We start from the raw sequence: 15,261 nt of genomic DNA on the forward strand, positions 1-15,261 counted from the left end.
TTGTTGCTGTTTGTCTTTGAAATGAAAGCTTTCTCTAAAAGGGATGGTGTTTAATGTCCACACATAAATGGCATGCTGTCGTCATTGTCAGAGTAGGCCTCGTCAAGGTGTGAGCCCTCCAAACACAGCAGATTGGATGCTCATTACGTGTTGTATTATGACTCTCTTGCCCATGGATGTTTAACGTGTGCCAAACCTTCATTACTGTATCTTCTCATAATCCTATCCATAAACAAATACCCAGCTGCAGGTGTTTATAAATCCATTGCATAGATGGGAAAACTGAGGCCTAGGAAATAAGTGATACATTGAGTAGCAGAAAGGAAGCCTTAGCTCTCCATCACAATCAATTTTAGAACATTTGTTATCACTCTAGAAAGAAAGCCTGCCCACTAGGAGTCGCTCTCCGTTTCTCCCTAAACCACCAGCCACAGGCAACCACTAATCTATCTTTGGTCTCTATAGATCTGCCTGTTCTGGACATTTCATACACATGGAATCATACCATATGTGGTTTTGAAGTCTAGCTTATCCATTCATCCATGTGGTAGCGTATATTGGTACTTCATGTCTTTTTAATTGCCGAATAATTTTCCATTGTATGCATGCAGCACATTTTACCTATCATCAGTTGAGGGACATTTAGATGGTTTCCACTCTTTGGCTCTTATGAGTGTGGCCGCTGTGAACATTGTGTACAAGTTTTCGTGTGGACTAATGTTTTCTTGGAAGCTAACTTTTTGGGCCGGGCATCCAACAGCATTTTTGTAGCTTTCTGGACGCTCAGCCCTCTAAACAGCTGAACTGTAGGAGTGCTCACCCACATTCTGCCTCACCTTCCTCCAGGGAACCCCAGCCGAATCCCGGGAGAAGAACCGGGAGTGTATCCTGCTCGATTTCTTTGATGACCATGACATCTGGCACTTCCTCTCTGCCACAGCCCTGTTTTTCTCATTCTTGGTGAGTTTATAATACCTGTCTGTCAATTTCTTCTCTCTTCACATCCTGTACTTTCTTCCCCTGCGTTCCTTACTTTTTTGTATTTCTAACTTCTCTTTCTAATTCCTCATTATAATTTAATATACAAATTCTTTTATATCTTTTTTCACATTATATCCTTCAGCTAGATATTTATTTTCATTTTCCTTTTACTCTCCAATATTTCAAGATACAGTTAACAAAATGATTTTCCTTAAATGGCACAACGTTTAGACTGAATCGGTTATTAGAACTCACATGCCCAGAATCGCCCCAGGAATCACTTCTGGCACTCACTCAAATTTCAGAAACATTAGATTCTTCCTTCTTGTGCTCACATTCCTCCTCCTCTTCCAGTCTCACTGAATATCCCACAAATATTTTACAAGTTTCTGGAGCGGCTGGGGATAGCAGCCAGGTCTCTTGCTTCTAACCGGTCTGTCCCAGATCTCTCCTGTAATCCTTCCATTTCTTGTGGCCCAAACACCTTTCCAGAAGCTATGCATACTCTAACAATGGATGATCACTGCTGGCTTCCTTTCATCCTAATTTAGACTTTTCCAAATTAAAAGTCCGCTGTGCCTGTGCACAGGTAGCAAGCAACAACACTGGGAGACCTGTGCTCCCAGCACTGCTCACGGTGAGCGGGCTCTGCCGCCACACGGCCTCGAGAGTGGAGCGGGGCTGCCCCCTCGTGGCCATCTGGGGAAGTTCAACAATCTGTATAAACCTCACTCCTCGTGACGTGTAGTTTTGATGAACAACACCTTCATGAGAGAGACAGAGACCACAAAAGTGGAGTGAAAGTTTCCATGTGAAGAGAGTGGTGGCAGAGGGAACTGAAAATGGAGGCAGAGTATACATTGCTTGTATAGCAATACTCTGTGCAACAAGATTTCCTTTCCTCTAGATCTTGGGCCACATGTCCCCTTTTAAGTAATGACTTAAGTAATGACTTCCCTGGCCACCCATCAGCACTTTTTTTCAACCTTTCCCTACCCCATACTTCCTATACTCCCTCCATAGTTTAATTTTTGTTACTATTTCATTACATATTATTATCTAGTACACTGGACTTTGCATACATCACTAACATGGCTGTATTGTTCCCATTTGCTTCATGTCTGAAGCTCTCTCAAATGTAAGCTCCAAGAAGGTAGGGAGTTTTGTCTCTGGCATCTAGAATAGCACATAATAGGCCCTTGGTACACATCGGAATTAATAGATGAACTAGGTGATCAGAATTGCCCATGTAGAGCACAGCACTGCAGACAGCCACAGAGGACAGGAAGGCGCTGTGCTGTCAACCCAGGTGAATCTCAGAGAGGAAGTTGGGCTTACTGTGGCTGTGACCATGAACTGCTTTCATTCCTCTGCCCCTCCCATTCCAGGTTTTGTTAACCCTGGATGATGACCTGGACGTGGTTCGGAGGGACCAGATCCCTGTCTTCTGAGCCTCCAGCACTAAGAAAGGGAGGGGGAGCAATCGATCTCGGTGCTGTTTCATGAAAATACAGGGACCGCAGCAAAGTCACCACTGCCAAATGCTCCACTCACCTCGTCAGGTCAACTTGGTGTGCGCTCACACAGGGAGGACAGGGGCAGGACGGAGATTCAAGCCTGCAAGAAGGGAGGTAGAGGGGAAGCCACGGGTCTGAACAGAGGCAATCCCTGAAGAGTCTAGAGACACCCATCCCCTTGTGTTTGCAGCCCTGAGCTAAACGTGGACACAAGCTGCATCCAAGTCAACTCTGTCTTGGGACCCCTCCCGCCCTCCTCTGAGACTCGCCGGCAAGGACAGAGTGATGCTGCCCTCTTCTGTCCAGCTGCCTCCAGGCCTGGAGAGGCCAGCAACTCAGATCTCCTGCCCAGACACTTTTTAGATGGGCCCCCTTTGCACCCCCACGGTATCTGCTGCTTGACACATCCCAGAGCACCAACTCGCTTCTCCAGGGTCCAGGGGTGATACAGCTCCTCAGAGTCTGGTGGAGGGCTGAACCCACGTCCTAGGGCTTAGTAGGACCAGCTAGTCACCTCCTTGGAAGGAACGCTGTATGCGTCCCCCAGGTTCCTGACCCCATTAGAAGGGCTCTGGATTGGGCTTTGTCACGCACTCGTCCTAACAGGTAACTGTTCCCAGGACCAAGGCTTGGGTACTCACCTACTTGTTAGTGTCTTCATGCCACTGCTGTGTGTTGACCCCACAACTCAGGCTCTACTTTCCTGGGTTAGGCCCCAGCGTTCTCTCACCAGCTCCAAAAACTCTTCTAGCAGCAGAAGGAGTGAGAGAAATGACCGACAGGGCTAAGAGACTGGTGACATCAGCCTCCAGCAAACAGACCTCACCCTAAGGAAGTGGGTGCCTAGAGCACATGCAGCAAAGCTGAAATTGCCTCCTCGAGCATCCAATTCTAACAGCTCGATTCTGTGCCCATGTCACCTGTGGGGAATAAATAATTGTTCAAACCAGGGATGCTGCACTGGGGGTCCTCTGCCACCGACCAAGCCCCTTACCTGTCACTTGAGGCAGGTTAGGGCCTCCAGATTTTCTCTCTGAAGTTCTCTAGAAGTAACTCTCAGGATGAACACATTTTACTCATCCTCTTGAGTTGCAAAGAGCAAGCTGATTGAGGATTGCTTCTTGGTTGCACCGGATTCTCATTCTCTCGCCAGTAAGGTGCTGCAAAGCCCACTTCACTGCCACGGTCTGACATCTCTGCCCCTGCCACGCCCCATTTGGACCAAGCACCCGTGGTACCTGGAGGAAGATGTAATCAGAAAAGAGACATATGAATGTGCACCCTATATATATTTGCCTGTGAAGTTGAAGTCACCTGTCACCTCTGCTTTCCTGATCGTTCATTAGGGAAATGGATCAGGCGTCCTTTTTGTTTAAAAAAGTATTACTGTCTCTAAAATATTTGTATAATGTTCAAAGTCACATTGCAGAAGTTTCAATAGCAAACTTTTCCGGATTTTAAAAACACAAAGATGTTTTAATGAAACTTTTTGTGATTTTCTTTTCTAAAATGTCCCCAAACTTATCATTGCTTTTCTACTATTCTTCCTTCCTTAAAAACTGTTGGCTTCCATAGGCTATATAAAGGCCACCTATAAAAATAGTTGTGATAGTCTAACATCTAAAACAAATTTCGAATCCATTTAATAATGGCTCATTTGACCTAATTCTTTTATTTTAATGCACTGATGGCTTCAATCAAAAAAAAAAAAAAAAAGGGTGCACTAAGGAAATGTGGACAAAGTCTGTTCAAGTGGCCCTGTGGCCCAAAGTGAATAAATTGTGAGATGCGTTACCTGGTCCAGCAGCTTGTTTGGAAATGTATCTGTGGGAATGGGGAGGGGACTCTGAACTGTGTTGTGCTGCGGTGTTCTTGACCGTTTATTCCCATCATGTCTAAATTATGCTGTAAACTCACACACTGTGGTCAGTTCCCTTCTCTGCAGCAGGACTAAAAACCCAGACCAAGCCTGCTCCTACAACTATCAATTCTAAATGTAGTTGTTGCTACTTCTCTCTACAGTACGAATGTCATGGCTGGAGGACATGAGAAAGTTGTCCGACTGCATCCGTGGTTGATAGGAATGCCGGGGTGGAGGGGGGCAGCCTCCCAGCTGAATGGTCCCTTGTCCCTGTGTAGAACAATGCCCACGCAACTTTTGTCTGTGCTCGTGGACTTCGCTCTTTAAAGAGAAGGGAAGGTTAATCTGAAAGCCAAGTTCAGCCAGAGGGTAACCGGAGAAAACAGCCACTGTGAAGAGGTTTTTGGCAGACGAGGCACAGAAGTAATAGGAGTAGGTCAGCTGGAGCAGGACCGAGATGTGGCAGCCAGGGGAGCAAAGCTGTGCGCATAAAAAAAATGACCTCTTCACACCTCTGACGAATGCTGGAGAGGCAAGTCCACCTGTTGACGTTGGATGGTTGAGGGATTAGCCTGATTTTATTTTAGCAGCAGGAGAAGCCAGTGGAAAACCAGAGTCTATCTGGGGAAGGGACTTTCCATGACTGAAGGAGATCACCAAGCCAGCTCCTGGTGCAAAGAAAGTGGCAGCTGCTTCCTTTGTAGCTCTGAGCAGCCACCAGAATGTTCTGTGAGATCACAAAATGCCTGTGTCGGTAAATCAAATAACATCCAAAATGTTTCTCATTCTGGGAGATAGTCTCTCTGTGTAAAACTTAGGGGAAAGGGAGAAACAGAGATAAACATTATTCACAGAAGGAACAGTGGAGCCTGGAAAGATTCTTGAGTCAGATTTTCATCCAAGTATGTTCACGTGCTCACTGTGTGACCTCAGGCAAGTTGCTGGAACACTCTGATCCTTGCCTAACACACCCACTTGACAGTACATTAGGGGACAAAAGTAGAGACGTGCAGAGCACCAGGAGTAGTGCCACGACAGAGAAGATTGTCACCCCGTCCCTCTTGAATCCCATGGGGGGGGGGGCAGGGCAAGAGCGGGTCTCTCCACTGGGCTGGCATCTCTCTCCTCTAGAAGCTCTCCATTGAAATCTGCTGTCCTGTTTCCTGTCCTCAGTTCCAGGAGGTCCTGAAGGGTTTGGGAGGCCTCTTCACCTTCAAAGATACTGCCCAGAGTTCTCAAACCTCCTAGTCCCAGTGTCCCCCCCACCCACCCCACCCTTTATGGCTGCATGTCACTGCCTCTGGCCCTTAATACTCTTACCCCAACCCAGATGAAAAATCACTACCAAATCTAGGGCCAAGTGGAAAATCTGGCTGTGTAGGTCACACCTCATTACCGCCATCTCTGCCCTGGGAATCTCAAAGAAAACCTGAATTTTCTCCCTTTCTCGAGTAGCTGTTACTACTGTGGTTCAGCAAAAGCCACGGCAAATGTTTCCCCGCCCCTCCCTACCCCCTCCCAAATGTTCTGTAGAGAAAGCCTGGATGTTCAGCCTGCATGAAGATGGGAAATAAATCTGGCTCCAGAAAGAAGCAGGGGAATGTCCCTCAGGTTTTGAAATGACTAATATCCCTGGTGAAACTAAGGAAAGGCATTGTGAGTAAAGATACAATCTGCCTCTGCCTGAAGCAATGGAAAACCCTTGATTCTGCCCGGTTTATGGTAGGTGTTTTTGTTGTTGTTTTTAACGCTGTTTGGTGGAGACAACATGTATTGTGTAACTAGGTTTTAACGTCTCCTCAATATTAAAGCACCATTGTCAAGGAGGTAAAGTGCCTGTCAAATCTTCGGCCTTAACACACATGAATTCAAAAAAAGTTTCACAGGAGTCAAAGATCAGCCTTCACCATCAGTTTCTAAAAGGCCATAGTAATAGTTTTGCTTGGATGGGACTCCTCTGTAAGAAGAGACCCCTGCTCTATGAACTCCAAGGCAGGACTTATTACACTTTTCCTTGACGTGTGGTCTGGCTATTGTCATTGAAACACAAAGAAGGCTAAGTGGTTACCATTGTTCACACAGAATTCCCCTTTACTCCCCAATCTTAGGGAAATGGACTCTGCCCTCTTCCTAAATATCCCTGGATTAGGAGATTTCATAACTTTTCCTGAACTTCAAATTTTAAAAAAATTCCTTGGCTCTATCCTACATCCTTTTCATTGCCTTAGAGTTTCTGTCATCTCAGGATTTACCCATTTCTCTGGAGATGAACAATAATTAACCACCATATTTTAACATAGAATGGCCTTGAAGTCATATCACATCTCAGTCAAGGGCTAAATAAAGTCTAGGTGTTTTATCTCTTGTTCAGCAGTATAGTTTTGATTTAGCAAATAAGAGATTGAAACAGTGAAAGATGTTCAAGTCAGGACAAGAGAAGACTGACACCCAATCGTAGTATGGCTTTCTTCTGGCCTCCTCATCTACCCTATGTTCTAACATTCTTCTTGAATTAGGACTCTAAGTCATTTAAACAGAAGATAATCCAAAATAATTCAGAGGATGTCTATTTTACGGGGCTATAACATTGCCATCACAGAAAAGAGCTGATTTGCACTTTATGATTTTTATTATGTCACCTATCCGAGCCTTTCACAAGGTTCAGTACCCGGTACCAGGCAGGTCCCTTCGAGGAAGAGCACAAATTCAGACCTTGTCTGAATATCAAATATCAAATACTTGAATATTTGATATTCTGAATATCAAATACTTGATATAATATCTGAATATCAAATACTTGATAAAGTAACCTACTTTTTTAGGGGATCCATTTCTCTTTTAACCTCTCCTTCCTTACCACTTCTCTGTCCACTTCTCTGTCCATTTACACAGAATCAGAAATACGGCTTCTGCTAATGGTTAATCGAGAAATATTTGGGCCAGGCTCCACAAGGAGCAGGACCCAGCAATGCGCAAAAGGCACACAATTTCTTCCGTCACAGGATCTGTGGTCCAAAAAGGAAGATGGACATGAAGGACATCATCATAATTTGTTCATTTTAAGTGGGCAAAGAGCTCCAAGAAGAGAGTGGCCTTCCGAGAATCTTATCATTAGGCGCAGAGCAGAAAAAAGTCCAAATAGGTACCAGCAATTTTTATCCCCATGTGTGAAGCCCTAAACTTGCTGCTGATACAACATAGCATCTCAAATTCTTGGAAAGGATACTTGCTGGGTCTCCAGAAGAGATGTTTTCGGAGTTGCAGGCTCTCTCCCTCTATGGTTCCCAGTCCTACCACACAAACAAATAAAATAATTAGAGGGGACTTTCTCAGGATCAGAGAGGTGGGTGCTATTCTCAGCGACGGGTAACTTGGAAAGAAGAGGCTTATTGCTAAAACTACACCAAAGATGTCTGAGAATTCCAAGTTGGCCTGCGAGTGCTAGAACAATGTAATGCAGAGGTAGGTGAAGCATGAAAGAGAAGGGAAACTGAGAATGAGGCAGGAATAAGGTATGTACACCTGGAAGACCCAGCTGAGATTCAAAGGTCAGGTTCAAGCAGTAGTGTCCTCTGAAAGCAGAAGCGGAAGGCAACAGATGGCAGCCTGAACCATCCCTAAAAGCTATATATGGGGAGATACAAGAGGCTTTACACAAGAGGGTAAATTGAGGCTTGGTTGGGATGTGGAGGGGAAGATAGCTGCTTCTTTGTGTCATGAAGAAAGAGAAAGTTGTTTACCTGGTAATGGTGTTGGTGGCTCACATGATGGAGAGAGCTTACTGGACCATCATTTTAGGGAAGACCTTGTAAGAAGGGATGGAGAAGGACTGGGCCCAAGCAGGAGGGACATGTTTTGACGTGGTACCTTTGTGGGTTTGATGTTATTTACTTGTTTTCAGGCCGACTGAAAGCAAAATGAAAGAGACCCCCGGGCTCCACCGGGTTGAGACTACAGGACTGGACAATATTTTAAAATATCACACTTGGACTAAGAGGGAAGCCCACAGCCTACTGGACTCTCACAGCCTGCCCTGTCATGCCCAGAAGAGGAGAATAATTGTGTCTTTCCCAGATAAAAGGAGAGAAGTCAGAAAAATTGAGAGGTACTTTGATGACCACCTCCAATTTTTCATAAGAAAAATGAAAGTCCCAATTTTGATCTTAGCAGAGAACAGAGATCCAAAAAGAGAGAGAGAGTTGGGGTGGGGATCATCTCAATCCATCCTTGAACAAACAAAAACTGCTCCAACTCCCTAATTCTGAGGAATTGCAACAACCCGTCCCTGCTGGAGGACAAACAGGGCACTGAGCTTTTCGATCTGCCCTTTTAGTAGGGTCTTCCAGTTGGAAACTGTTGTCCTCAGTTCCCGTCTCTGACCTGTAGAACATTAAAGTCAGCAGAATTGATCATTAAAACAGCAAACATTTGTCATCAGGCATTCTGTCAAGGGTTTTATATGCATTACCATATTTAATCTTGAACCACCCAACCCCATGAAGTAGGCACTGTTAGAACATTTGCCTCATGGAGAAACTGACACTTAAAGAAGTCACTGTTCACTAGATGAAGTGACTGCTGCAGAAAGCTGGATTGACAGTCAGAAGGAGTAGCCTAGGTAACGAGACCGGAGAAAAGAGAAGACGGATTATGTTGTAAGGAAGGGTCAACTCTTATTTACGCATGTATCTATACATGCAAAACAGAGCCTAGAATTATATGACTGTTGAACAGATTAACAAAAATTGAAAGTTTCAGCAAAATTCCGAAGATATGTGTCTGTTATATAAACATGAATAACAATGAAACTGATAAAATCATGGCTTTGGATCACTTTGGCTCTATAAAGCTGGAACAGCTGGATTCATGTGAAGACTGTTGCTTCAGTCTCTAAGCTTGTAAAAGTTAAGAACCAAAGTCCTTTTTCTAAATTCAATGATTGTCCTTGGCAAAGGGCTACACGTCCAAAGATTCATTTTAAATTAAAATATATGTAACATGAGGTGTCAGGTTTCCACTGGGAGCCTGCTGCTCCAGAAACAAAATTAACAATGGAGAGAAAGTACAGGAATATAGTCCTAGGTTTTTATTTCCTAAAAAACATTCACAGATTTGGGGTGCCTGGGTGGCTCAGTTGATTAAGTGTCTGACTTAGGCTCAGGTCGTGATCTCCTGGTTTGTGGGTTTGAGCCCTATGTTGGTCTCTATGCTGACAGCTCAGAGACTGGAGCCTGCTTCGGATTCTGTTGTCTCCCTCTCTCTCTGCCCCTCCTCCACTTACACTCTGTCTTTCTCCCCAAAATAAATAAACATTAAAAAAAAATTCGCAGATTAAAAAAATCGTCAAGGCAAAAAGTCTTCCAAAGCTACCTCTAAGATTGATCTCTGCTGGTCCAATAGATCAGGTAGAATCTACCACTAGTGTCAATGGCTGGCCCATCCTCATACTTGGTGACTGTGCCCAGCTGTCCCCTCATACAAGGGAGTGATTTCATCCTGATGAATTGAGGCAGAGGAACTAGCCTCAATTGAACTGAGGAATTACAATTCTCCGTTTGAAGTATAATGATAATAGTGGTAAATGTTTTTAAATGTGTCCAGAAATAAGACAAAAAAGAACATGACTTGGTTTGAAACACTGATATACTAACCAATTTTCTTCTCCTATACTAAGCTATCTGTTGGGCTTTTATATATATATATATATATATATATATATATATATATACACACACACATATATATACACATATATATGTGTATATATATATATATATATATATATATATATAGTGTGTGTGTGTTATAATATATATTTTATATATATACATATATTTATATTTAATGTGAATTTGCACATCCGTCACTCAGCAGCATTTAAAAAAAATAGGATTTAGTTTAATTGAATCATGAGTTCCCAGAAAACTTCCCTGAAGCAGTAAGTTCTCCACTACCACAATTTGGCTTCAGCCTCTTTCCAAACCACAGATCTGAATATGATTAAACAATGTGCAAAAACAAAACCAGACCTGCCCAGCACAAACTTAGTTAAAAGCTGGATTTTCGTATCTCCCCCCAAATCTGCAGCTTACCTGATAATGTGAAAAATTAAGTGGCACATTGATACCAGTTTAACCAACCTACCAGACTTCTGAACTGATGTAGGTAGCAAATTAACATTATCTCCTTAATATCCAACAGAAAGAAGGAGAGGTCAAAGGGGCTGTTGACATTGACCAAGAAACTGTATTCTAGTGTTCCCTGAATTTCAGTCTCCTAGGTAGGGGAGATGGAAATGAGGATTTTCATAAAAAATAATTGCCACTTTACATTCAAATGTTCCTTTGCAACTGTGTGAAAATACTTTCAAATATCAAACCTCATTTGTCCCTCATGTCGGCCCTGTGAGGCAGGATAGATAATGTTCCAACAAATAAACGAAGATTCAAAGAAGTTATACGACTTGCCCAAAGTCAAACAGCCGGGCAACAGGAGCCAGATACAAAACAGTGGCATTGTTTTTTCTTTTTCTAAAGAATGACAGTAAAATAGCTTTTAGATTTTACCAATTCTAGAAATTCATCAAGAGAAAACTAACATCAGTTCAGACTTCCGTAGATAATTTTTTCTTAACTTTTTTATTTAGGGATGTATAAACTATGTTCAGTAAGGCATGTATGTGCACACATACACACGCATACACACCAATGTAAACACCACCCACACTGAGATAGAAAACATTTCCCATATCCTTGTGCCTGTCCTGAGTTAAATCCCCACCCCAGAGATAACCACTCTTCTGGCTTTGCTCCTTATAGGTTAATTTTGCCTGTTCTCGAACTACACATACATGGAATTATGCAGTAGATACTCCTTTTTGTCTTCTTTCATTCAATATAATGTCTGTGGCTTCTCTTTTTAATCTCTTTGGCTTCTTTCATTCAATATAATGTCTGTGAGATTCACCCATGTGTATTAGTACTTTCTTTTTGTGAGTATATAGCATTTCTTTACCCATTCCCCTACTGATGGATGTTTGGGTCATTTCCAGTTTTTAGCTGCTGTAAAAAAAAAAAAAAAAAAAAAGCTTCTGTGAACATTCTTATACGTGTCCATTGTGAACTTACACAAACATTACTTCCAGGCTATATACAGAGTGCACTATGGAATTGCTGAGTCATAGGGTAAGTAAGTCTTTTTTTTTTTTAATGTTTTATTTATTTTTTTGAAAGAGAGCGAGCGTGCAAGCATTGGAGGGGCAGAGAGAAAGGGGGAGAGAGGATCCCAAGCAGACTCCACTCTGACAGCAGTGAGCCCACGTGAGGCTCAAACTCATGAGCCATGAGATCATGACCCGAGCCGAAGTCAGAGGCTTAACCCACTGAACCACCGAGGTGCCCTGGGGTTGGTAAGTCTTCAGTTGTTGTTATTTTTTTTCTTTTCTTAAGTTTGTCTGTTTATTTTTTTGGTAATCTCTACACCCAACATGGGGCCCAAATTCACTACCCTGAGATGAAGACTTGCACCCCATCAACGGAGTCAGCCAGGTGTCCCTGGTAAATCTTTTAATTTTAGAGGATAGTGCCAACAGTTTTCCAAGGTGGTTATACCAATTTATGCCTTCATCAGCACCATAGGAGAGTTCCAATTATTCTGTATCTTTGCCGACACTTGACATTTGTCAGTTCTTTCCATTTTCTCCCTTCTGTGTGAGGAGTAACAGTATCTCATTGTATTTTATTTCGCATTTCTCTCAAGGTGACTGAAGTTGAGCACCTTTTCATAAACTTCTTGGTCATTTATGTGAAGACTTTTTTCAAATTCTTTGCCAATGTTTCAAATCAGCTTATGAGTCTTTTTCTTTTTGACATATAATCTTTGCCAGTATGTGAGTTGCTGATGAAAAACTCTCAATTTTAATGAAGTCTCAAGTAACAATTTTTTATAGATATGGCCAGACAATATTTCCTATGGTTTCTTCTAGAACATTAGCTCTCAGATTTTGTGGTCTCAGGACCTATGTACAGTCCTACAGATTATTGAGGACCCCAAAGAGGTTTTATTTCTGAGTTACACCTATCAATATTTGCCGTTACAGAAATAAAAATTGAAAATTTACAAATAGGTAACAATAAGCTCATTACATGACACAAAGAACATATTTCATGAAAAATAACTATATCTTCCAAAACAACAACAAAAAATACTTGTGAGAAGAGTAGCAGTGTTCCACATCTTTGTAAATCTATTTAATGTCTGGCTTCCTAGAAGATGGCTGGATTCTCCTAATAATTTCTTCCTTCACTCTGCTGAAGTATGTGTTTTGCTTGAAGTATGTATGTGAAGGAAATCTAGCCTTACAGAAATACGTAGTTGGAAAGGGGAGTAGTCTTTCCAGACAACTGTAGATATTCTTCTTTTATACTCCACCAAAACTCAACAAATGGTAGTTTCCCAAAGATTAGTTGCAATGTGGAATTTGAAGTTATCATCAGTGAACATTTCATGTATTGCAACATTAAAATCTATTGTTCTAGCTTGCAATTTTTTTAAATGTTCATCTATTTTTGAGATGGAGAAACAGAGCACAAGCGGGGGAGGGGCAGAGAGAGAGAGGAAGACACAGAATCCGAAGCAGTCTCCAGGTTCTGAGCTGCCAGCACAAAGCCTGACGTGGGGCTCAAACTCATAAACCGCAAGGTCATAACCTGAGCCGAAGTCGGTCACTTGACCAACTGAGCCACCCAGGCACCCCAGTCTAGCCTGCAATTTGAATGGATCATTTTATCCATGCACGGTTTTGTCACAGCATCCTTTGGTCGTTTGGAAAATCTTGGCTCACTGAATTGTGGAAATCTTCCAAACATTTGCACATTTAATTATGTATACATATGTAAAATATATATACTGGGACACCTGGGTGGCTCAGTTGGTTAAGCATCTGGCTCCTGATTTCAGCTCAGATTAAAAAAAAAAAACAACATGTGTGTGTGTGTGTGTGTGTGTATACACACACACACACACATATATAAACATATATATATTATTGTTTATATATATAAAATACATATATAGTATTATGTTTATATATATATATAAAACATATATATAAAATAATTCATTGATACTACCACTGACTTCATCAGAAAGTCCTTAATGGAAACCTTTCAAACTTACAGTACTGGATATAGTGATGAGCTCATTTCATTAATTTTTGAGAATGCCAAATAATCATAGATTTCAATAATTCTTTCAGCTAAAACTAGTATTCCATGAAGAAAGCCACTATTTCATTCCATAATCCACACACTAGTAACTTTTCCTACCACAACCACCATACTTTGGTTTCTAGCAGAAGCGCATTATGTTTGTTTTCCGTGTGCTCATAGAATACTACATATTAATGCAATGTTTAAAAAGAATATTAAGGGGTGCCTCGGTGGCTCAGTCGGTTAAGCGGCCAACTTCAGCTCAGGTCATGATCTCGCGGTTTGTGAGTTCAAGCCCCGCATCGGGCTCTGTGCTGACAGCTCGGAGCCTGGAGCCTGTTTTGGATTCTGTATCTCCTTCTCTCTGACCCTCCCCCATTCATGCTCTATCTCTCTCTGTCTCAAAAATAAATAAACCTTAGGGGCGCCTGGGTGGCTTGGTCGGTTAAGCGTCCGACTTCGGCTCAGGTCATGATCTCACAGTCCGTGAGTTCGAGCCCCGCGTCGGGCTCTGTGCTGACAGCTCAGAGCCCGGAGCCTGTTTCAGATTCTGTGTCTCCCTCTCTCTGACCCTCCCCCATTCATGCTCTGTCTCTCTCTGTCTCAAAAATAAATAAACGTTAAAAAAATAAATAAATAAATAAATAAACCTTAAAAAAAAATTTTAAAGAATATTAAGAGGAAGTGTACTTATGACCCAAGTTTTAACAAAAGTATTAATCTGTACTGCTTAATCAAGAACATTCTGAAATGAAATTGGCTTTTTTTTAACTGTAAGTTTATGATGATTAAAAGTACAATGACTCAATGTAATCCCTATCAAAATATCAACAGCATTTTTCACAGAACCAGAGCAAATAATACTAAAATTTGTACAGAACCACAAAAGACCCTGAACAGCCAAAGCAATCTTGAAAAAGAACAAAGTTAAACGTATCACAATTCCAGATTTCAAGAAATACTACAAAGCTGTAATAATCAAAACAGTATAGTACTGGCACAAAAATCAACACATAGATCAATGGAACAGAATAGGGAGCCCAGAAATAAACCCAGCTTATATGGTCAACTAATCTATGACAAAGGAGGCAAGAATATACCAGGAGGAAGAGACAGTCTCTTCAATAAATGGTGCCAAGAAAACTGGACAGCTACATGCAAAAGAATGAAACAACCACTTTCCAACACCATATACAAAATAAACCCAAAATGCATTAAAGACCTACATGTGAGACCTGAAACCATAAAAATCCTAGAAGAGAAGACAGGCAGTAATTTCCCTGATACGGGCCATAGCAACATTTTCCGAAGTCAAGAAAAACAAAAGCAAAAATAAGCTATGGGGACCACATCAAAATAAAAAGCTTTTTCACAGAGAAGGAAACTATAAACAAAAAAAAAAAAGGCAACCTAGTGAATGAGAGAAATGAAAATGATATACCTGATGAGGGGTTAATATCCAAAATATATAAAGAACTTATACAACTCGACACCAAAAGAACAATCTGATTAAAAAATAGAGGACCTGAATAGACATTTTTTTTTAAAGAAGACAAACAGATGGCCAACAGACATATGAAAACATGCTCAACCTCACTAATCATCAGGCTAATACAAGGCAAAACTACAATGAGATATCCCCTTACAACTGTCAGAATGGCTACAATCAAAAAGACAAGAAACAACAAGTGTT

General features: G+C 41.7%; 1 protein-coding gene across 3 annotated transcripts in view; it reads left to right on the forward strand.

The window, feature by feature from the left end:
• Positions 1–5,516, forward strand: part of SIDT1 (SID1 transmembrane family member 1) — a 110,958-nt gene extending 105,442 nt beyond the window's left edge. Inside the window, exons 25-26 of one of the 3 annotated variants that reach the window (XM_060639980.3) lie at positions 847–960; positions 2,370–5,514. In XM_060639980.3, the coding sequence (XP_060495963.3) occupies positions 847–960; positions 2,370–2,432 (177 nt within the window). In that variant the 3' untranslated portion in view covers positions 2,433–5,514. Of the gene's footprint in view, positions 1–846; positions 961–2,369 lie in introns of all 3 variants that reach the window. The other 2 variants (XM_060639982.3, XM_060639983.3) reach the window with 2 other exon arrangements.
• Positions 5,517–15,261: the final 9,745 nt, after the last annotated feature.

Source organism: Panthera onca, chromosome C2, assembly GCF_046562875.1.
Source record: "Panthera onca isolate mPanOnc1 chromosome C2, mPanOnc1 haplotype 2, whole genome shotgun sequence".
Taxonomy (NCBI): domain Eukaryota; kingdom Metazoa; phylum Chordata; class Mammalia; order Carnivora; family Felidae; genus Panthera; species Panthera onca.